This window comes from Vigna radiata, chromosome 10 (genome assembly GCF_000741045.1).
Source record: "Vigna radiata var. radiata cultivar VC1973A chromosome 10, Vradiata_ver6, whole genome shotgun sequence".
Lineage (NCBI taxonomy): Eukaryota > Viridiplantae > Streptophyta > Magnoliopsida > Fabales > Fabaceae > Vigna > Vigna radiata.
In genome coordinates this window covers 20,025,381-20,048,650 of record NC_028360.1, presented here as the reverse complement: position 1 = coordinate 20,048,650, position 23,270 = coordinate 20,025,381, and the positions used below count along the sequence as shown (strand labels likewise).

The 23,270-nt window shown below is 31.1% G+C and overlaps 4 protein-coding genes across 5 annotated transcripts; 3 read left to right on the top strand and 1 right to left on the bottom strand.

Annotated features, from left to right (window-relative positions):
- Window positions 1–1,294: 1,294 nt before the first annotated feature.
- LOC106775550 lies at window positions 1,295–3,117 on the top strand. Its single transcript, XM_014662694.2, has 3 exons — window positions 1,295–1,657; window positions 2,679–2,754; window positions 2,867–3,117. The coding sequence occupies exons 1-3, from the start codon at window positions 1,343–1,345 to the stop codon at window positions 2,986–2,988; spliced, it is 513 nt and encodes a 170-aa protein (XP_014518180.1). The 5' UTR covers window positions 1,295–1,342; the 3' UTR covers window positions 2,989–3,117.
- Window positions 3,118–10,529: 7,412 nt separating this feature from the next.
- On the top strand, window positions 10,530–14,059 carry LOC106775144 (high affinity sulfate transporter 2). The gene is made up of 14 exons (XM_022787183.1): window positions 10,530–10,628; window positions 10,758–11,110; window positions 11,217–11,265; window positions 11,345–11,549; window positions 11,654–11,828; window positions 11,904–11,969; window positions 12,054–12,167; window positions 12,245–12,361; window positions 12,447–12,573; window positions 12,667–12,953; window positions 13,037–13,227; window positions 13,305–13,390; window positions 13,477–13,553; window positions 13,754–14,059. Exons 2-14 carry the CDS (start codon window positions 10,772–10,774, stop codon window positions 13,895–13,897), a joined length of 1,977 nt encoding a protein of 658 aa, XP_022642904.1. The 5' UTR covers window positions 10,530–10,628; window positions 10,758–10,771; the 3' UTR covers window positions 13,898–14,059.
- A 2,313-nt stretch (window positions 14,060–16,372) lies between these two features.
- On the top strand, window positions 16,373–20,382 carry LOC106776137 (high affinity sulfate transporter 1). Of its 2 annotated transcripts, XM_014663483.2 has the most exons (13): window positions 16,373–16,804; window positions 17,025–17,073; window positions 17,161–17,365; window positions 17,466–17,640; window positions 17,718–17,783; window positions 17,870–17,983; window positions 18,057–18,173; window positions 18,289–18,415; window positions 18,503–18,789; window positions 18,873–19,063; window positions 19,427–19,512; window positions 19,586–19,662; window positions 20,019–20,382. In XM_014663483.2, the coding sequence occupies exons 1-13, from the start codon at window positions 16,466–16,468 to the stop codon at window positions 20,160–20,162; spliced, it is 1,977 nt and encodes a 658-aa protein (XP_014518969.1). In that variant the 5' UTR covers window positions 16,373–16,465; the 3' UTR covers window positions 20,163–20,382. The 2 variants fall into 2 exon arrangements, 1 of the variants encoding a protein (XP_014518969.1); XR_002669795.1 differs by lacking the exon at window positions 20,019–20,382 and having other exon boundaries at window positions 19,417–19,512.
- Window positions 20,383–20,462: 80 nt separating this feature from the next.
- LOC106776138 (chaperone protein dnaJ 20, chloroplastic-like) lies at window positions 20,463–21,221 on the bottom strand. The gene has a single exon (XM_014663484.2). It carries the CDS (start codon window positions 21,154–21,156, stop codon window positions 20,659–20,661), a length of 498 nt encoding a protein of 165 aa, XP_014518970.1. The 5' UTR covers window positions 21,157–21,221; the 3' UTR covers window positions 20,463–20,658.
- Window positions 21,222–23,270: the final 2,049 nt, after the last annotated feature.

The window sequence follows — 23,270 nt, the reverse complement described above, 5'->3', positions numbered from 1 at the left end:
ACATTTGTTATACTATGCATTGGACGGATTCTATAGCTACTTCTTGTCATAAATATTTTACCTAATAATTGTGGATGATAAATAAAGCTTTACGCTTTGGTTTGAAAAAACTGTACTCTTTAATGGACAAGAAAACTGTATAAAGGGATTAAAAATAAATAAAAAACACAGTAAAATTAAAGATTTTTAAACAAAGTATGTTTTTCATGGGAAAGATTTTCATTGAAGTTTGTAACTTAATTAATTTTAGCTTGGAACTGTGGACGGTAATGGAAGAGTTGGAGTGAAGAGTTTCTGCTAAGGTTGGTAGAAGTATCAGTGGTGGTGGTCCTTGGTTTGATGTCATACTCTTCTGCTTTCTGCAGCATGGAACAGAAGAAGGAATTTAAGACTGAACCCACTTAAATGATGTCACATGCCATCCCTCAGACAAAGCAGTGTGCGTATGTCGAACTCATGCAATCATCATTAAGGAAGCTTCGATCAGTCATGTCTGTTTCCTTTAATCATCTTCTAATTCTACCTCCTACGTGTTGCATAATCATACATAGTCTTACACAGCATTTAGTAATTTGATTCTTGTATGTATGTGTATTGATTAGTTGATCTGCTGAACATGTAAGAGCAATGCTCAACAACTTGTAAACACTTGTCTGCATCGATCTCTCCCCATTGATTTTAGCCATTTTTGTGTATCGACTAAATACCTTTGATGCATCGCTGTCCAACTACATTTTCAGCTTTTCCACTATATACCTAACGCCCATGCTTAAATAGTGGCTATAACCTTTTTACAGAAGACAAAGAAAACGACCATATCTTGTAACAAAGGTTGCCCTACTTCTTCAGCCACCTAATTTTCTGTGGAGGATACGGACGAGGTGCTCCTTTTGTATTTTTCTTACTCTCATCACTCATAGCTGGCTAAGGTCAAAAATAAGGAGTGGAGGATAAAAGAAGAGTTCTTTAGTTTTAATATCCACACACACATACCCTAGGCAAAGATACAAATAATACAAGAAATCTATCCTCTAATGTTATTTTCTGTGACATGTGCTTGTAAATCCAATACAGCAAAAAGGGTTAGTGTCAATTTCTCAGCATTAAAAGCTGAAAAGGACGTGATTTGGACTCTTTAAAGGTCATATACATATAGACATATGCATAATACATAAAATGACAAAAGGGTTCCACTCTTCCAGTGAACTCATCGTTATTTGTTACCTTCATCATAATGACAGCACGTCTCTCTTCTATATAGTCACTTTCTGGTTCCTTCCACTTTGAAAACCATCGCTAGTGTCAAACTATCTCTTTTCTTGCAGACTATCTTCATATTGTGATGAGCCTGAAAAACACTAGGAGGACAATGAGGAATGGTTTCATGTGCCCCTCCGAGGCATCAACAGCAGTTTGGTCTGTGGTTGTGCCTCGGAGTAGGAGTAAGATACATAAAAGAAGCGTTTCTCTGGATGATACAAGGTTGATCAACTGTTCCAGCTACTCCAAACTTGTTCACTCTGCCACTGCCACCTTCAATTCAGCAGCTCACAAGAAATGTGACTCTCTCTCTTCAGCAAACATCCAGCAGAGAAGCCAAGATCAAGACAATGGATCAAGCCAACTTCACAAAACGACAGCAGATCAAATCTTCCAGGTTACTCACATATTATCATCACTTCACACTTTCTCATTCCATGTCAAATGCAATGCAAATTACAAACATTTCCTTCATTTCTTTCTTGTAAGCCGTTCTACTTGTTGCATGAAAAAAAATTAAGACAGAAAGTATTAGTGTTTGAACCATTCGAATACTTATAATTTTTCATTCCTTGTTTTCCTACTAATCTTTTGTATTAGGAATGTTATACGTATATTTCAAATGTTCAAGACACTGATTATATATTTAATTTTTATTCATAAAATAATTGAAGAAGTTATGGGAAAATGCATCATTAATCATGTATGGGACAACCTAATAACCAATACAATTAAGTTCTCTTGTGGATACGATTTTGTGCAACCGTATTTTGTATGTGCAGATTGATTTTTTTTCTTCTTTTGTACAAATTAACAGTATTTTTTGCAAGCTAACCTTTCTTTGTAGAATTTTTTGTACTGTCCTTTGCTTTACCTATTCTGTTTATATCACGCAAATGATGAGTCCCTTTGGGAAAAAATTGAAAAAAAAAAAAAGTGTTACCATGATAATTAAAGCAAGTCCTTAATCTTTAGAAAAAAAACAAACGAAAGGACCTATTCTAATTCTTTTGTATAGTAGTTCAAAACTACCAATTGAAATTCTTAAAACAGTAAGTAACTGCTGTGAGCATATTAATATAATGAGTCCAAAATAATAGACAGAAGAAAAGGAAATGGATTTCCATTTTGTTGTTGCACAGCACATGTCAGAGTATTTCCTTTTCTGCCAGTGCTGCCAGTATGGTCAAATACATTGGTCAACTAAGCCTCAACATTTTGTATCACTGCTGAACTCTGCAAAGCGACGTAGAACACTAATTATTTCCCCTCCTAGTTTATACGCGTACATGCATGTGTTACACTGCAATTTTATAATACAGCTATACAGTATTTGTATCTGCTTTTCCCTTTCATTGATGAAATCATTTTACTATCTAATTTTGAAGGGGTTATGTTATGTATGTGTTTATGTTCAGGTGGTTGTGATGAGGGTCGCTATTCACTGTGAAGGATGCGCTGGTAAAGTGAAGAAGCATCTGTCTAAGATGGAAGGTACATTACATATATATATATATATATTTTGATGATCTGAAATTGATAAAATTTATATGGGTGTAGTAAGTAAAGTAAGGTTGTGTTTTGAACATATACAATGCAATGTCAGGAGTCACATCATTCAGTGTAGACGTGGAGTCGAAGAGGGTGACAGTGATGGGATACGTTTCTCCGGTGGGAGTTCTTCAGAGCATTTCTAAGGTCAAGAGGGCTGAGTTCTGGAATTGTTAGAGCCACTAATCTTCCAAATTTTTCTTTCTTTTACCACTGCAACATTTCATGTTTGTGCTTAGATTCATGTCGGATGACTTGGTATCACGTTAAAAATATCAACTTTTTTTAAATTTTAAGCAAATCCCAGGGTGAGGTATGTCTCCATATCAGGAACTTACTTAAAATATGATTTTTATCAAGTAGATTATAACTAAATCATCGTTATTTCAAAATTTTTAAATACAGATTTAAAATAAAAATATAAATAATAATATTTAATTAATATTTATTATCAGAATGGTTAAATCATATTTCTTCGTCGTGGCCCAACGATGGCCTCTCACTAGGTACTCACGAGTGCTTCAACTTGGACTGGGCCTACTTCTTTGTCGTGGCCCAACAATTTACGAAAACATATTTTCTTTGGACGCTGCAGTTTTATCTTTTCACCCACCAGCTTCTTTCTTTGGATTTATTGTTGACATAAATAACTAATATTTTCGCATCTCGATAAATTAACAAAAAGAAATAACTAATCTTTTACTTTTATATTTAATATAATAAAAGTTAATTTTTGTTTCTTTCCCTTTGTATTGTGGGAATGTAACAATTTAAATTGCCTCTGCATATTATTTTTGTTATGAAATTACGAATGAATTTAAAAGGAAAATAAGTAAATGAATGTGTACATAGTATACATGAGTTAAAGGAGACCTTGCAGAAGAATTCAAGCACATATATCCAAAAGTCTACATCAAAAATTCATTTTTTTTCTAAATTAAGAAAATGATCGTTTTGATAGCTTTTTATTGGTAGAGTTTTCGTTACTATTAAAGGAGGTTTCGAAGTTCATAATTGTCTACAAACTTCAATTCATTCTGTGTTTTGCGTTAGAGATTAAAGGACGCTGCGGATTTCAAGCTTCTCCACCTCCAAATTCAGCAAATTCTTCATTGTTGAAGCTCCTATAACGTCATGGTAAGTTTGAATTTTACTCTTCTCCTGCTTCTCAGTTTTTTCTTTATTGCATGCTTTTAGTTGATCGGTAAATCAAACCTAGAAAATGAATTAATAAATTTAAATCAAATTGGTAAGAGTGTAAACTTTAAACCTAATTCAATAAAGTCAGTTTAATTTTATTTTAGTCGAACTTTTAACCAGCTGAACTAAATTTGACGTTTAGCAATGTATTGTCTATCTTTTTTTCTCTCTTTTAATTTGTGAAAGATTTGAAGTATATGCTTAGAAAAAATTGACGGAAAGTGGATGATTAAAAAAAAATTAGTGATTAATAAATAAAATAGTGGAGTGAATTAGTCATTGACTAACTGAAAACAAAGAGGTGCGTGCGGAACAAACCTATAGCCACGTGGCAGTTAACGAGTGGTTCAAAAGATGCCAAAACTCGGGTTTCATTCTGTATATAGTTAAATTCAATGAATTTAGACGTGCTTTCCATGACCAAACCAGTAAAAATGAATGTAGACACATGATATATCCATTTTTTTTTAAATATATGAACTATTTTTGTTTTAATTATTAATCAACATTTTTTCAAACTAATACTCTATAATTTAATTTTTTTATTAAATCAGTTTTATTGTTCATATTTTCGTTAATTTAAACTTCGTATCATACAATTTAGAGTATTCAAAATATAAAACTTATTTTTTTATTTAAAATAAAGTTTAAAATAGATTTTCTTAAAGTATGTAGTGATTAGCAAATATTCTATATGAATCATACCAATGTGTAAAATCATGTAAAGTAGTTTAATTAAGTTAAAAATTAATGCATGCTTGAAATTATTCAACTTCTTTATATTTCATATCAAAGAAAATATTTGAAAGAGCTAAACCCTAACAAAAGTTTATTTAAATCATATTAATTTATTTTATTTTTTAAATTATATATTTAAAATTATATATGGTTTTGATCCATAACCAAAAATAAAAGCTTTATAATTATGACGTATAAAATAATCTTTAAAGTGAAATCACGAGTTTTAAGGTTAATGATGTTTCTTTTTCGTTTTTTCTGGTTGAAGTTGCATTGAACCAGGATTATGGTAAAAATGAAGTGGTAGTGGGTTGTTGAGGGTTGAGAAGTGATGAAGAATATACTATCTATATTTTTCATATACATTTGTTCTTTTTTTTTTCTTCTGAATTTTATTTTTTCCTTTCGAAAAAAAACATGGTTCAGATTATAACATACATATATAATGCAAAATGAATACGAAAATTTGTTTATCTCTATGTATAACTTTTTTTATAATATGCATAATTTGTTTATATTTTATGAAAAATGTTTTTTATTATGATATAAATTGTATCTTTTTATTTTATTTTATTTTTAATAAAAAAAACTATGCGATATCAAATAATTAATAAAATATAAGGTGTGAAACATGGTTAAAATATCAAAATTCATATTTAATATAACTTTATTGATTAAAACTAAATAAGTTCATATCCAATATAACTTTACTTATTAATTTATATAAATATATGTTTATCATGGTTAAAAAAACATATTTTATGACGTACAAAAACGAGTTATGATGTACATACTATTTCCATGACTCAAATGACGCTTAACTGTTTCGGAATCTTTTGAAAATAAAATCTCTTCACTTCCTTTAACCCATTTCTTCTGTACTATAAATATTTAAAGAATGGTCAGCTTTATTCATTTTCTCCATCATCGTTTTCAAAAAATGACAATTCTCGATTGTTATGGTTGGACTTTAGATTCGCAGTGCCAATTATATATGCCTTTATATTCCTATCTGTTTCCTATGATTTGAAGACTCACCGTGTTGAGCTTCAAGTGGCACTGCGAATCCAAAGCCCAACAATAACAATCGAGAATTGAAGTCGGGAGAAAATGAATAAAGCTGGTTATTCTTTAAATATTTATAGTATAGACGAAATGGATTAAAGGAGGTGAAGAGATTTTATTTTCAAAAGATTCTGAAACGGTTAAGCGTCATTCGAGTCATAAAAATATATCTATTATAACACATAAAACTATGTAACTCGTTTTTGTATGTCATAAAATATGATTTTTATACTAGTATATATATATAATCTTAAAACAATGTTGCATAATAAGATCTATAAAATTAGATTTAAGACATATTTTTGTTAAATTTGAAAATAAATTTTATATATAATGTTTTGTTATTGGTTGAGTTATTTAAAATTACATTTTTTTTTGGATTTTATAATCTATTTAATCAAACTCTTGGTTGTCAAAGTATTAATAAATTTTATTCAAAAGTTCCACTAACACCTCCTCTTAATTTTCACTAAAATGATAGATGCAATATGATATATAATTAATTTCTAACATAAAGGCTAATTTTGCATTAAAACAAATAAATTTACTCTAATATATCATAAAAAGATTTACTCACACTAAAACAAATAGAAGTAATTGGACGTATTTAAATCTAAATATTATTAACTATTTATACTATACTAAAAATCGAGAATTATTATATCGTATAGAGCAAGACACGTGTTATAATTGTTATCATAGAAATCCCTAAAAAAAAACTTTTTTTAATAATATTGGTTTATGCATTTTATACTTAGTAGAATGGAGTAAGTGTTTTAACTTTAACTCTTAGAGATTGGATCTACATTTGGTGTGTGAAGACAAAGTTAGGTTGAGAATAAAGTTAAATGATTATGCAACTATGAATGGTAAACAACAAAAGTGTGATAGATATCATAACCAATGGACTAGGTCAACAATCAATCTCTGTTATCAAATCTAGGGTTGGCCCATGTGTTTTTTCTTTTTACATATATATAAATTAGTTACACAAATATATTTCAACTAAGAAAAATAAAGGGTAAAAAAATATTAGATTGCTACCTACTTGCCACCATTCTCTTGTTTTTATTTAAAATTTGCCTTAATTTTATCTGTATAATGTCAAAAAAATGACTAAGTTGCGTATAAATTTTGAATGAAAAAGTATATCTTCAATCATTTCGTGACATTTCTCTCCTCCACTTATTTAACTTTTGAAAAACCTAATGAGATTATACCTTTTTGTTTAAATATTTTATAGTACTTATTATATCATTTATTTTATTTTTCCATCCTTAATTCAATTTTGTTGAAGTTATAAATTTAAAGAGTGGTTTAACAATATCAAACTTACAAAGTTAATTAAAATTTACGAGATACAAATTAAATTACATTTATCTTACATGTTATAAAATTATTATAGCTTTTTTCGTACATTTCCCTTAATAGTTTTAATGAATTAGTCCATAGAATTTCACCAGAAATGGGTTAGGGATAAGACTTTTTGAAGGTGATATTTTGTCCATTATAAAAATCAAAACTTTTGAAGGTAAAAGTAGGTAAAGGTAGGTAAAAATATTTGGGACAATTATAAGATCTTTAAAACAACAAGTGTAGTCATAATTCTCAAAGAATTCAAATTGAATTAGAAGTTTCACAATATTAAGATGAAAATAAACCAGTGAAAGTGATGTGATATTTTCTTTTATTATATATGGACATGTTAATTAATGTTATTGGTTTATTAAATTTTTCCTGATGACAATATTAATAATGTCATGACAATTAAAAATGAAATTGTTTAATAGATGGTTAGACAGATGTACATGGCAGGGACAACTTGAAAGATTATTCTTTTATCACCAAGTAAAATTTAATTAAATAAAATCAAGATTTTCTTGAAAGCATGCAAGTTGCACAAGTTTATATTGGAATGTTTGATTAGTTAATTAGGCAAATCAAATCAAAAGAAAGTCAAATAAAAAAAAATCTTGTTGGAGCAATTGGAGGAAGATTAAATTTAACCCTTTTTTGTTTTCTTTCTTCCTCCCATAATTTTTCTATTTTTGTTACATGATCGAATGCTAACAATTCGGTGAAACTTTTTATTATATTTTTTAACATAATTTATTATTGAATAAAATTTACTAATATTTTAAAAGCCATGAGTATGATTCATTAAATAGATTATGAAAATCTACACAAATTTGTCCAACAACAAAACGATATATTTAAAATAATGTATTCTTCTTCTTATTTTAGTCTTTAACTAGACCTACATATATAATACATATATAGATTAAAATAATGTGTTAAATTATCAATGCAACAAGTAGGTTACAAAGCTATTATCATAGACTATTTCAATTAACAAGTATACTCAAAGATTTGATTTTATTAATTATAGGATTAACAACACATAACATTCTGATTAAGAGATCAAACGAGTAATTGTTTCCCACTCCTATTTTTATTTCTCTCTTTTTCATTCATCAAATATCTCATCATTTTGTATTTTAGTTCATTTGCACGGATGAAAGTAAGTGCAAATTATAAACAATGGAAGAAAGTCATTATCCATAAACAATCACCATGGAGTAATGTACAGAACAAGTGATCTGGTATTAGTTTTATTATTTCAAGATAGTTATAACAAAAAATAAAATAAAATCAAGCGAATATTATGAAAAAAGCATGCGACGTAATGAAATAATAAAATAAATCTGCATGTTGGAAATGAAAATCAATGAGCCCTTCCCCAGTTGAGTTTTTTTTATTGTTTTTCCTCATACCTGTGCTTAGGAAACATCAAACATACGATAGCGTGAATAATAATTCTTCCAAACAATTTTTTAAAAGAGTTTCAGCTTTATAATTTAAGTTTTTATTTCTTAAAAAAATGGAACACAACCTGAGTCATGAGATTCTGATAGTCACTTTTAATGATTATTTGGGATCATGTGTGTGCGTGGTTAAATATTTATATATTTACTTCTGTATAATGATTCTTTTTAATTTATTTGAAAATATTTAAGAAAATATACACTACTAACAACTTTTTTTCAACATATTTACATATATATAATCACTTCTTTCCTATAAATCATTGAAATTTACTATTTTTTGTGATTTTTAATACTGCTTAACTAATGGTAAAACAATGTATTAAAAAAATATATTGAAGAACATATTATCGAACTAATTAATATTTGCTAGAAAGAATTTAAAACAATTTTTTTTACAGAAGGTCCAATTTATTCAAGATTTTTAAAAAATAAAATAAAATTGGCGGCATAAAAGAATCCAGTGTTTTTTTCTTTTTCTGTTTTTATAATTATATTGGAAAATAATAACAAAACACACGATTTTTTTTTTTTGAAAGTCATAATTTAAAAAGCGCTTCTCTTTAAAAAAAAGTACAGTGAACATACCATTAATTCTGTACAACAAAGATTGAGAGAAAATAGATTTTTCTAAGAAAAGTACAACATGTAATAAGTAAATGATTTAATTTAAAGAGATTAAATAAAAGAATTATTTATTATAGAAATTACTGCAAATAAATTATCCTTACATATGATGTATTTATAATTATCTGTCACTTTCTAAAGTATAAGACGTGTATAATCCCCCACCAAAGCTACAATTGTATTTATAGTCAACGCTACGCAAATACGCTTGCTGTAATCTCCCTGTTATAAATTAGCAGTCAACGCCTACACACCATTAATTTTTTTCATGAACTTGGACTCAATTTCGTCCCCATTCATTCAAACCAAACCCTATGTCTCTGCCTATTATAAAATTTACATTTTGGTTTTATTTTATTTTTTATAAACTCTCCTAATTGTACCTTTATAACAACTTATAGTTTTTCTATTTTCCTCCTATCATCAATATTTTCTAATTTATTGCTTTCTCTTTTTTAAAATTATGTTTCCTTACTAAATGCAGTGGATTTTATAGGGCATTTAATTTCAAGGCAGCTTTAATTTCAAGAGTGTAATTATTTGTTCTTATCTGATTGCAAATGTGATATTCAATTACATTTTTTTTTCGAGAACTAAAGCCACCAAATAAGGAATAAATAGAGTGTCACGATATGTTCAAAGATTATTTCCAAATAACTCTTGATACTCAAATTTGTTTCAGTTTATTGATGATTTATGTATTTATTTAGTATCGCTAAATTTAATGAAAAAAAATATATGTTAGTTGTTAATGATTATAAGTGTAATAAAAGAATTTTTTGTTTTGGGAAATGATTTTTTAAAAATATTACAGTATGGTAAATACAGTAATTTTTGTAGGACTGTTAAGGTTTATATGTAGTTAGGTTATGATGATAGAAAAGCCAAGTGAAACTCTTGTTTGTTCTTTGCTCCGTAATTTCTCACGCATTGCTCAGCGACATTCAATGAATAACCGAGAACAGAAAAAACACACTCCCACCCAATGTGTACATTAATTTATAATCATGGTCAATGGCAATAATTAACCTTACCTAGGTGTCATTATAAACAAAAGAAGAAGTTCAAGTGAGAATTCGTTTTGAAGTGTTCTGTTTCCAAACCCCTTTTTTTTATGTTCTCATTCAACCTTTTAGCCCTCCCACTCAAACCATGTACGAAAACTTCGGTGCCAACTTGCTCTGGTTGACTTGCATTAATAAAGAGAAGTACAATTTGTTTAATTGAAGTTGAACCTCACACATTACATCAACTATAGTTGACATTGCCCATCACTTGTCATTTATGATCCTATATAAGCATTTCTCTCATCACAGAAATAGCAAGAATTTGAGGTATCAGAGCTTGTAATAACATTATCTGGTATGTGCCTTACGGTTCAATTATTTGCATTTAAGAAAGTTCGCATGACAAAACGTGGCCATGCAGAAAATGGAATGGTGTAGTGTATAGCAGACAGAGTGCATAACTAAATTGTTGTGTTGTTTGCAGGTGAGAGAGGTTAAATGAGTCAGCGTGTAGGTGACGAGTCTGTGAAAAAAGCCATGGGAGAAATAAGAAGTGGAACATCTTCACGCAGGCATGGAGATACTTTGCCACACATTCATAAGGTGGGATCTCCTCCTAAGCAGACACTTTTCAAAGAGATCAAAGATTCTGTGGCTGAGACTTTCTTCCCAGACAAACCCTTAAACAAATTTAAAGACCAGAGCTTCTTTGGAATCATTGTATTAGCCCTGCAGTCTCTCTTCCCCATTTTAGAATGGGGAAGACATTACAATCTTAAAAAATTCAGAGGTGATTTGATTTCTGGACTCACTATTGCAAGTCTCTGCATCCCTCAGGTAAGTTTCACTGTCAGTTATTTCTTACAAATACCAAAACTGTCACGTCATAAAAGGGTTTGAAATGCGCTTTTTAATGATAACTTTTTGTGTAAATGCATGACAGGACATTGCATACGCAAAGCTTGCTCATTTGGATCCACAATATGCACTATGTAAGAATCTTGATTTATTTTAAGATAAATTTTGGCATCTTACAGTTTCATGACTTGGCTTTTCCTTCACTATGTGCAGACACAAGTTTTGTGGCTCCTCTTGTGTATGCTTTCATGGGAAGCTCAAGAGACATTGCAATTGGACCAGTAGCGGTTGTGTCGCTCTTGCTTGGGACAACGCTGTCGGATGAGATCAGCAACTTCAAAAGTCATGAATACCTGCGTCTTGCATTTACTGCCACCTTTTTTGCAGGAGTCACTCAAATGGCACTGGGTGTTCTCAGGTATATACAGGAAATGATACTCTTTTTTCTTTCATTCGTTTTTCTTTCTTGCTTTGCCTAAATTCTTCTCGTCCTGTGTTACAATCTGAACGTGAATTTTGCAGGCTTGGTTTCTTGATTGACTTTTTGTCTCATGCTGCCATTGTGGGATTCATGGCTGGAGCTGCCATTACAATTGCACTGCAACAGCTTAAGGGTTTTCTTGGCATAAAAGACTTCACTACGAATACTGATATTGTTTCTGTCATGCGCTCAGTGTTTAAAGCAGCACACCACGGGGTAAACTTTCGTTTTGCTTATAAATTAACTTTAAAATGGCGCTCGTACTTAATTTGCTTGAATCTTTGCTTGCAGTGGAATTGGGAGACAATAGTCATCGGGTTAGCATTCTTGATTTTCCTTCTTGTAACCAAGTACATCGTAAGGATGCAACAACGATTTTCCTTCTTTGATGCCCCTTTTCTTGGAACTTTCATCATCATAACTTAAATTTACCGTTGACAGGCTAAAAGGAACAAGAAACTCTTCTGGGTGGCTGCAATTTCTCCTATGATATCTGTCGTAGTGTCTACCTTTTTTGTCTACATTACCAGGGCAGACAAGAAAGGAGTGGCAATTGTAAGTAGTATAACATCGATCGAGTGGTCGAAACAAAATTAAGCACTGTGAAACTAAAACTATGTTATTTCATTCAGGTGAGACATGTTAAGAAGGGTGTGAATCCATTATCTGCCAGCGAGATATTTTTCAGCGGAAAATACCTAGGCGCCGGTATTCGTGTTGGTGTGATATCTGGCATGGTAGCTCTCACGGTAAGCAACTTTAACTTTCCTAGTTTAGACAAGCAAAATTCCCTTTTATTTTCATTTTCTTACGGCTAGATTCCTCAAATTTTAGGAAGGCGTAGCAATTGGGAGAACATTTGCTGCAATGAAAGACTATGCACTGGATGGTAACAAAGAAATGATTGCAATGGGAGCAATGAACATGGTTGGTTCTCTAACATCTTGCTATGTGGCAACAGGTAGAACGTTAAATCGTGTTAAAGCATCTTTACAAAAATTTCCTCTACCTAAAACTGTCATACTAATAGAAGTTGTTTGTAATCTTTTTGTAGGCTCATTTTCTCGCTCAGCAGTGAACCACATGGCCGGTTGTAAAACTGCAGTATCGAACATCGTTATGTCGATAGTTGTGTTGTTGACTCTGCTACTCATTACGCCGCTCTTTAAGTACACTCCAAATGCGGTGCTTGCTTCTATTATAATAGCTGCGGTGCTTAGCCTTATCAACATTGAAGCTATGATTCTTTTATGGAAGATTGACAAGTTCGATTTTGTTGCTTGCATGGGAGCCTTGTTTGGTGTGATCTTCAAAAGTGTCGAGATTGGCCTTCTAATCGCGGTAATAAGAAAATGAAGAGAATATTGAAAAGGGTTTCTGTCATTTTTTCATATTCGATTTGGCCTTATTCTTTCCTTATGCAGGTGGCCATATCTTTTGCCAAAATTCTCGTACAAGTGACAAGGCCAAGGGTTGCAGTACTAGGGAAGCTTTCAGGAACTACAGTTTATAGGAACGTCCAGCAATACCCCAAAGCAGCCCAGATTAATGGCATGCTCATTGTCAGGGTTGACTCCGCAATCTACTTCTCAAACTCCAACTACATCAAGGAGAGGTAAATGCCTTTTTTTTTTCCTAACAAATAGGTGTGTTTTGTAGCTGAAGAATAATTCAATCGCAATTAATATGCAGAATTTTGAGATGGCTGAGCGAAGAAGAAGTCCAAAGGACAGCAAGTGGATTATCCGGAATAGAATATCTCATTGTGGAGATGTCACGTAAGGGTTCCTCAGAAATCCTTCCATACTGTTTTCCAAGATTAATTTTCATGAATGATTTATTCACCCAACCATGTTTTCTTCAGCTGTAACTGATATTGACACAAGTGGCATCCATGCCTTTGAAGAGTTATACAAGAGTCTCCAGAAAAGAAAAATCCAGGTAAATAATCATAGAATTTAGCCTTTCTAATTTCTGTAGAGATTCTTTTGAAAAAGTCTATAGGTACAGATTCTCTCAAAATTTGCCATAAATTATGAGGAATACCAAGGTCTTCTCCTATACCATATTTGTTTGACAATGATTGAACTAATTAATTAAATGAGTTTGTTAAGTTCATTTTTTGTTTTCTTTTTTTACAGCTTATCTTGGCAAACCCAGGACCAATTGTAATAGAGAAGCTCCATGCGTCAAAGTTAACAGACGTAATCGGAGAAGATAAGATATTTCTAACAGTGGCAGATGCTGTTTCAACCTTTGGTCCAAAGGGTGAAGGAGAAGTATGATGAAATGATACACGAGTGCTTCAATTCAACCGTTGAAGGAACTGATTAGAAAGTTCATGAGCAGAGAGTTACGTAGATGTGTTTGGTTTTGTTCAATCTATTACCCAGTTGATGTATATACAAAACAAAAGGGATAGAAAAGTGTGTCATGGTTTGGTTGTAGTATGTATTAATTCCTTGTGTTCATATCTTTACTATTTTCTTTGTGAGATACATCACATCTGCTCAGTGGTTGCAGAAGAAATAAAATTGATTTCATGATTTGATAAATATATAAATGGATAGAATGTTAGAGTTTTTTTATATCTGACGACCTAAGCTTACATATTATACCAAATGATTTAAAATATGACATACTTCAATCATCATCACCAATTATTGCAATATAAAACTTGTTAAAATATGTTACTGCTGCATCAGAATCTTCATAATAACCTTAAAAAAAATCAGAATCTTCATGAGTTGAGGGTGACATTTTGTATTGTTGTGTGAATCGCTTTTGGGATGTGGAAATGGTAATATGATTCTTCCTCCATCATTCATGAATCGCGAGATCAATTTTAATTTTTTAAATTTAAATAATAAATAAATATATTACTTGTAATTTTTAAATTTTAACTTTTTATTGAAAATATGAGTTTATAGACAGCTGCACATGTAATTTTGTGTTACTTGTATTTTGTCAAATAATAAACAATTAGCAGTTGCTGACTACAAGTATAATTCCCTATAACATACTCAAAGTTTACTATTTTCTTATTCATACTTATTTCTTTATCCATTCAAACAATATATATATTTTCTACTTTATTCTTTCATATTTTATTATTATTATTATTATTATTATTATTATTATTATTATTAATTTTGCAGATGCTGTTTCAACTTACAGTGAATAACGGTTTCTAACGACCAAGGTGTTGAAGTTGATTAATTAGAATTTAATTTAGAAAGCTAAAAGAACAGTGTCATGTAGATTTGTCTTCAGAGTTATGTTTGATATGACTTGTTAATATTAATTATTTAATTTTTCATAATAATTAAGTATTATTGAATCACTAATAGCTTATGAAACCCAATTCACATATGTATTAGAAGAATAAAGCATAAACTATTATACTATATGTTTCATTGTTTTATTCAGGGACAAAAATTAGTCGTTAATATTTTTTTTTATTTAAAAAATTTGAATTTATAATTTCTTTCATTTTTTTTTCAAATTTTTTAAATCAATTTTATATCCTTTAAAAGATTAGTAAAAAATTTAAATCTAAAATCTCTCTTTCAACTTTTACTATTAAATCAATCTTGTAATTTCATTTTCTCAATTCAAATTCACTCGGTTGACCATAAGAAAAAAAAAAACAATTGCAAACTCACAACACAGTCATTCTAATCTTTTATAATCGAAGGATGACCACACCATAATTGTCTCTTTCACTCTTTCTTTTGTTTTTTTATAAGTTCATATCAACTATTACCTCTAGATTTTGTGTTTTGTTTGAAGTCAATCATCATTATATATCAATTGGAATAGGATATTAAAAAAAATTAGAAAATAGTTTTTATTCTTTTAATGAAAAATTATCAACTTCTTGTTTCTTTCAAATTTTAGTTTTATATATTTTTGAGTTATATTTCATATTTTGAATTTCACATAAAAAAATATCAATAGATTAAAATAAACTTGTATCATAATAGAAACTATTTATCAAGAATTTATAATACAATTTATATGTTTAAAGTTAGTTTTTATTACATAATTTAAATAGAATATAACTTATAAATTAAAAATTGTGTATATTTATTATAAATTTTAGATGGGTAAGATTCCATGAGGGAATGACATGAGCTAACGTGGTGCAGTGTTAATTTTATAGCCACAAATAGCATATTTCTTCCTTCCAGCACATTTTTTTTAATAAAATTCAAAGTAGTCCTCTCATTTTAATTTTGAAGCCCAGCCCATTTTAACTTTGAAGCCCAGCCCAGCCTCTTATAGAACTAGGCCTCATTTGTTTCCCACATAGTAGAGGGTTTTTCTAAAGCTTTTGGTCTTCAAAACTTCATGAAAATATTCATTTATAGTTATACATAATTATATCACTTAAATATAATTATATAAATAAATTATTCATTTATATATAGTAATAATTACATTAATTACAAGTTAACAATTAAAGAAACCAACGGCTAGTGGGGTCTCATACTAGTTTCTTTCTAATGAAAAAAAAATAAAATAATTTAATTTAATTTCTTGGAGAATCCACAGTTCTATGTCTAGTTAGAAGTATTATGAAAAGCCAAGTTAAACTCTCCTATGTTCTTAGATTCAATCATATCTACCTAACCACAACTCTACAACATTCAATGAATCAAGACAACATATAACATCCTACCAATGTGTAAAGTAATTGATAATTATGGTCAATTGGAATCATTAGCCTTATCTTGGTTTTATTTATATGAAAGAAAAAGTTATAGTGCGAATTCCTTTCGAAGTGCTCAATATCATAACCCTCTTATGATAAAACTAAAATGTTGTGTGATTTGCAGGAGAGACGATAAATGAGTCAACGCGTGAGTGACGAGAGTGTGAGAAAGGACATGGAGGAAATAAGAAATGGGGCATCTTCACGTAAGCATGGAGATACTTTGTCACACATTCACAGAGTGGAATCTCCTCCTAAGCAGACACTTTTCAAAGAGATCAAAGATTCTGTGGTTGAGACTTTCTTCCCAGACAAACCCTTACACAAATTTAAACACCAGACCTTCTTTAGAGTCTTTGGATTAGCCCTGCAATCTTTCTTCCCCATTTTCAAATGGGGCAGAGACTACAATCTTAAAAACTTCAGAGGTGATTTCATTTCTGGACTCACCATTGCAAGTCTTTGCATCCCTCAAGTAAGTCTTCATCCATGTCGTGTGTGAGTATCTGTGCTACACTTCCAAAAATGTTAAAAAAAACACTTTTTCACATTTTCTTGTTACATGAGATTGAATTTCAACTACTAAAAGGAATGGGTTGAAAAGAAAATGTCAAACAAAGTGTGTTGATATTGTTGGCCGATTATGTCTTTTTTATGTTATTATCTTCTATAACACATGAATGCATGCATGGCAGGACATTGCATACGCAAAACTTGCAAATTTGGATCCCCAATATGCACTGTGTGAGCGTCTTGGTTTTGTTTTAAGAATTCAACTTGGACATCTTAGTTCTTCGGTTTCATGACTTTGGCTTTCTTTGACTCTTGCAGACACTAGTTTTGTTACCCCTCTTGTGTATGCTTTCATGGGAAGCTCAAGAGATATTGCCATTGGACCCGTAGCTGTTGTGTCCCTCTTGCTTGGGACTACACTGTCCGATGAAATCAGCGACTTCAAAAGTCATGAATACCTGCGCCTTGCATTTACTGCCACCTTCTTCGCAGGAGTCGTTCAAATGGCACTTGGTGTTCTCAGGTATATATAGGAAAGGGTTCTCTTTCATTCGTTGTTCTTTCGTGCCGTGCTTAAACTGTTCTTTTCTGTGTTAACTTAGTGTCTAACGTGAATTTTGTAGACTTGGTTTCTTGATTGACTTTGTGTCACATGCTGCCGTTGTGGGATTCATGACTGGATCTGCCATTACAATTGCACTGCAACAGCTTAAGGGTTTGCTTGGCATAGAAAACTTCACTAAGAAAACTGATATTGTTTCTGTCATGCGCTCGGTTTTCAGTTCAGCACACCATGGGGTAAGGTTTCATTTTGCCTTGAAATTCACTTTAAAATGTAGCTTGTATATTCATTTGCTTCAAACCTTGGCTTGCAGTGGAATTGGGAGACAATAGTCATTGGATTATCATTCTTGGTTTTCCTTCTTCTAGCCAAGTATATTGTAAGAATGTCAAAAACAAGTTCCTTTTTTTCTCCACCTTTCTATGGGAGATTTAATTATCATAACATTTCTGTTGTGATGGACAGGGGAAAAAGAATAAGAAGCTCTTTTGGGTGGCTGCAATTTCCCCTATGATATCTGTCATAGTGTCTACCTTTTCTGTCTACATAACCAGAGCAGACAAGAAAGGCGTGGAAATTGTAAGTAGCGTAAAATTGATGGAGTAATTGAAACAAAATTAAGCACCGTGGAACTGAAACTGTGTTATTTCAGATTAAACATGTCAAGAAGGGTGTGAATTCATCATCTGCTGGAGAGATTTTTTTTAGTGGAAAATATCTAGGTCCTGGTATTCGTGTTGGTGTAATAGCTGGTATGGTAGCACTCACGGTAAGTAAATGTTTTTTTTTTTTTCTTGAGAACACTAACTTTATCCTTATCCACACTGGTGGAGCAAATTCATTTTTCTTTCATTTCTCTTAATGATTAATTCCTTAACTATTAGGAAGCTGTAGCGGTTGGGAGAACATTTGCTGCCATGAAAGACTACCCACTTGATGGCAACCAAGAAATGATGGCAATGGGAGCAATGAACATCGTTGGTTCTTTAACATCTTGTTATGTGTCTACAGGTACAATTGTCCAAGCACGTTTAATCTTTTCATACAAACTTCTTGTACCTATCACTGTCACATGAACAAGAGCTGTTTATGATGTAGGCGGTTTTTCTCGAACAGCAGTGAACAACATGGCCGGTTGTAAAACTGCAGTATCGAACATCGTTATGTCCATGGTTGTGTTATTGACTCTGCTACTTATTACGCCGCTATTCGAGTACACTCCAAATGCGGTGCTTGCTTCTATTATAATAGCCGCGGTGCTTGGCCTTGTGAACATTGAAGCTATTACTCTTTTATGGAAGATAGACAAGTTCGATTTTGTTGCTTGCATGGGAGCCCTCTTTGGTGTGGTGTTCATAAATGTTGAGATTGGCCTTCTAATTGCGGTAATTGAAAAATCAGGACAAGATTCAGAAAAGGGTTTTTCGTTTCTTTGCATATTCAATTTGGACATTTCACTATTATGCAGGTGGCTATATCATTTTCTAAAATCCTTTTACAAGTGACAAGACCAAGGACAGCAATATTAGGGAAGCTTCCAGGAACTACTGCTTATAGGAACGTCTGGCAATATCCCAAAGCAACCCAAATTGATGGCATGCTGATTGTCAGGGTGGACTCTGCAATCTACTTCTCAAACTCCAACTATATCAAGGAGAGGTAAATGACTAATTTTATTCCTAATTATTTATATGATTGTACACTCACATGATTTAAATTGGAAGCTACAAGTGGCTATTATGATAATTTAGGAACCTTTAACTGTTTGTTGAAACTTGGAAACTATTATTACTGGAAGTGTGAGGTGGGAACCTTTTTGTATAGTGTTTTCACACTGAGGGTCAGTTTGGAATGTGGTCAAAAATTTAGGTTAATGATTTATGGATAAGTTTTATTGGTACCATGAGCTTTAGGTATATAATACTATTAAGTTTGTAGACAGTCTCAGTTCTAGGTGAAGAAAATCTAGATATTGGTTTACTGATTAGGCTGTTGAATAATTCCATCACAAGTAATTTGCAGAATTTTGAGATGGCTGAGTGATGAAGAAACCCAAAGGATAACAAGTGGATTGTCCAGAATAGAGTATCTCACTGTTGAGATGTCACGTAAGATTCCTAAGAAATCCTTTCATCGTGTTTTTCAAGATGAATTATTCACCCAACCATACTCTTCTTGCAGCTGTTACTGATATTGACACAAGTGGCATTCTTGCTTTTGGAGAGTTATACAAGAGTCTTCAGAAAAGAAAAGTGCAGGTAATAAATAAATAACTAAATAATCATACAATTTAACCTTTTTTATATTGTTAGTCACTTCTAATTTCTGTAGAAATTAAAGTCTCTAGGTACAGATTTGTTTTGACTTATGCTGATAAAATTTGCCAAAAAATGGTAAGTAATTCGAAGGTCTTGTCCTACAATATTTGCTTCACGAAGATACATATACTTTATGAATAATTAAATGGTCTTTTCTTCCATTACAGGAGACAAATTTAGTAATTGAGTTGCTTGCGTGCAAAGAATACAATAATTAATGATAGTATAATTGTAATACAGTAAAAAACAACTTGTACTAATTGTGAAGAGGTTCATTTCTTTTTGTGTTTTTACAGCTTATCATGGCAAACCCAGGACCAATTGTGATAGAGAAACTCCGTGCATCTAAGTTAACAGATGTCATTGGAGAAAATAACATATTTCCAACAGTGGCTGATGTTGTTTCAACTTTTGGTGCAAATGGTGAAGGAGTATTATGAAGAAATTAAATAACTATAACTATTCAGCCGTTGAAGTCCAAAGGGTGGGAATTAAATGTTCAAAGTGCTCATTAGAAAGTTTCTGAGCAGGGAGTTATGCAGATGTGTCTTCCATAGCTCTGCTTGGTTATCTTCTACTATTTCATGTTTTATATGCTGATGTATGAAAGGAAAAGGAAATATAAAATGTGTTCTGTGTCTATATCTTAATTTGTTGTGGAAGATTAGCTTTACACTAGCGTGAATAGCTTCGAATATTATATATATACTTTACCCTAAACTTTTCTTCACAAAAAATAATGAGGAAGTAGCGAGAAAAATGGAATTACTACAGAGAAATTATTATACATACATCAACGACTGCAGTTGAACTAATCCTGCGTAATTTGTAGTATTGAAAAACTGAACTACATATTACAGATATTCATCGAAATAAAAACACAAGCTAATCCAAAACTATCTGAGATTTTGAAGTGGTTCATTCAGATGTTTGCTTTCAGTTCATGTTTCGTGCTCTGACTCTAGAGCCCCAGGATCCGTTCCTCTGTGCCATACGCGTGTGAGACCTTCTCTTCAACTCAACCACCTGCTCCTGCCACCTACATCTCCAACTCTCATCACCAACACTTTTCTCGCTTCTCAAACCCAACTCATAATCATAATCCGCTCGAAGCTGTGGGTTGGACAAGGTGGTGTAGGCGGCGTTGAGCTGCACAAACATCCTGGTCAACTCTTCTTTCTTGGAACCGTCATGGCAGACGTCGGGGTGGTACTGAAGAGCCATTGATCTGTACGCTTTCTTTATGTCATCTGTGGTTGCACTCATGGGACTCAAACTCAGTACCTTGTACAAGTTCTCCTCCACACATGCCTGCTGTTTCGTGGCTCTGCATGAAACAGAAAACCTTATACGAGGAGGTTGTGTTTCATGTTTTTTTGAGATTGGAAGCATGGTAGTGGTGCTAAGGTTTGAGGTGAATCTGAGAACATCCATTGCTCTGAATCTAATTGATTGTGTAGTATTGGGGACTCTGTTCTGCTTTCCAGTATGTGGGGTATATATTTATAAGTGTGCAAGAGACAGCTACGACATTTCTAGAATCACTGTTCGTATCTTACGCTCATTAATATTATTCTGAAGAATAGAGGCTTAGCTTTTCAACAAACAAATGAATTATTTAATTACTCTTACACGTTTTCTTTTCTTTTTAACCTTCTTTTGCCAATTGCCAAAACTAAAGCACTTTGGTGATGTAACAAGGAAAATATTTTTTTTATATATAAACTAATAAAATTAAATTGTGATACATAATTTATTATTAAAAAGATTAAAAAGTTATAATAGTCTAATGATAATGATATATTTATAATCTTTTACTAACTCAATTCGATGTATTTTGATATAAAAATTAAGTAAGACATATGTTTAGTATAACTTCTAGAAAGAAAATATGTTAGGTTCAATTGATCAGACAATCAGGTTCAATTTATCAGACAAACTCTTTCTATAATTGAAAATATGGTAGGTTCAATTACTCAAACAATCCAAATTTTACTAATTTTAGTATTAGAAATACCTTCTTAATTTTAGTATTACAAATAACTTCTTAATTTGACATAACAAATGAATCGTGACGAAAACCAAAACTGAAACTTGTAAAACATACATTGAACAGCAAAATGTTAACACGAAACAATTAATAACAATAATTATAATAAATAACAGTTAAAAGAATTAAGTTAACATATTTCTTAAATGTGAAATATAAAAGATATTTTTTAAATAGCAACTTAAAAATAAAATCCACGTAAAACGCCAAATGCGAAAAAGAGATGAAAAAAACAAAATAAAAGTCTGAATTGGAGGAAGTAGGAGGGACCTCTGAACACGAGTAGGGAATGAGTGAGGTAATTTTCAAATGTATTTTTTTCTTTTAGCTTTATTTTAATTCAGTAGAATTGTTTGATACTCTTTTATTCGGATATCCATGACACGTGTAACGAAAAGAAGCAATATCATATACCAAACTTTTTAAACTGATATATAGGGTGACTTGTTGTATATCTTTTTATATTTATCTAATTAATTGATTAAATAATGATTTATTATATAATTTTTTGGGTTAATGTTTATGAATTAAAAAAAAATGTTATATATTTAATTCGTCAGTATATTTTCAACATTAAAATTAACGAAAAAAAATAGTATAAAAAAGTAAAATGGATGATTTTCCAAACACGCATTAAGGAAAGGTCTTCAGTCCAAGTCGAATCTTCTGTTTTTGTTACATCAGCTGAAGAAAGAAAGAAAGAAAAGCAGGAGAAAATTTTGCTGTCATTTGACAAGAAAACTTACGAAAAAGCAAGTAACTGATTGATCATGCCATCATCTTCGTCTTTAACTACCGTCAATTTTCAATATCTCTTTACATTAATTATACCATATATTTTCTATGATTCTAGAAGCACTGTTTTATTTTTCTTTTCTTCGTTTTATACTTTAAAAAACATTACAATTTTACACACTTTATTCTGATTCAATCGAATTATATAGATTTTAACATGTTAAAAAGAAATTTAAATAATTAAAGTTAAAAAATAAACATTGGATTACAATTTTTTAATCAAGAATAAGATTTAAATTGAAATGTGATGAAAAATAAAAAATAAATATACATTTTTTTATTTGTCTTTGTCTTTATTCTCCGCGTACATGCAGCAGTCAGTAGTCAAAAAATGCTTATTGACGTCAGAGTTTATTGCATAGTCTTTCTAGAAATTCGTATCCTCTGCATTTAGTAGTAGCAGAACTGCAAACTGTAATCCAGTAAAATACTATTTAATTTTAAATCTGGTCCATTAAATAATGTTATTTAACGGTTGGATTTATATCTGCACCGCGTCGAATTTACTTTTGTAATGGGAAAGGGTTAAATTCTGGAAGGAGCGCGTGAAGAAAAAATAAGCTTTGAAAAGTTGAAATCAAGGAAGATTCTGATTTGCAGAGTGAGATGGCAGTGTAATAATAATAAAGGTCTTAATAATTTTATTATTTATTATATTTAAGTTTATGTTTTACTAGTTATTAATATTAGATGTTTTGTTTCA

Excerpts from the sequence above, each read along its gene's own strand:
- LOC106775550 (XM_014662694.2), top strand. The coding sequence starts at position 1,343 with ATGAGCCTGAAAAACACTAGGAGGACAATGAGGAATGGTTTCATGTGC. Across the intron at positions 1,658-2,678 it reads CAGCAGATCAAATCTTCCAG|GTGGTTGTGATGAGGGTCGC; the intron begins GTTACTCACATA and ends GTTTATGTTCAG. Across the intron at positions 2,755-2,866 it reads GCATCTGTCTAAGATGGAAG|GAGTCACATCATTCAGTGTA; the intron begins GTACATTACATA and ends ATGCAATGTCAG.
- LOC106775144 (XM_022787183.1), top strand. The coding sequence starts at position 10,772 with ATGAGTCAGCGTGTAGGTGACGAGTCTGTGAAAAAAGCCATGGGAGAA. Across the intron at positions 11,970-12,053 it reads TTCTTGTAACCAAGTACATC|GCTAAAAGGAACAAGAAACT; the intron begins GTAAGGATGCAA and ends TACCGTTGACAG. Across the intron at positions 13,228-13,304 it reads TCCAACTACATCAAGGAGAG|AATTTTGAGATGGCTGAGCG; the intron begins GTAAATGCCTTT and ends ATTAATATGCAG.
- LOC106776137 (XM_014663483.2), top strand. The coding sequence starts at position 16,466 with ATGAGTCAACGCGTGAGTGACGAGAGTGTGAGAAAGGACATGGAGGAA. Across the intron at positions 16,805-17,024 it reads CAAGTCTTTGCATCCCTCAA|GACATTGCATACGCAAAACT; the intron begins GTAAGTCTTCAT and ends CATGCATGGCAG. Across the intron at positions 19,064-19,426 it reads TCCAACTATATCAAGGAGAG|AATTTTGAGATGGCTGAGTG; the intron begins GTAAATGACTAA and ends AGTAATTTGCAG.
- LOC106776138 (XM_014663484.2), bottom strand. The coding sequence starts at position 21,156 with ATGGATGTTCTCAGATTCACCTCAAACCTTAGCACCACTACCATGCTT.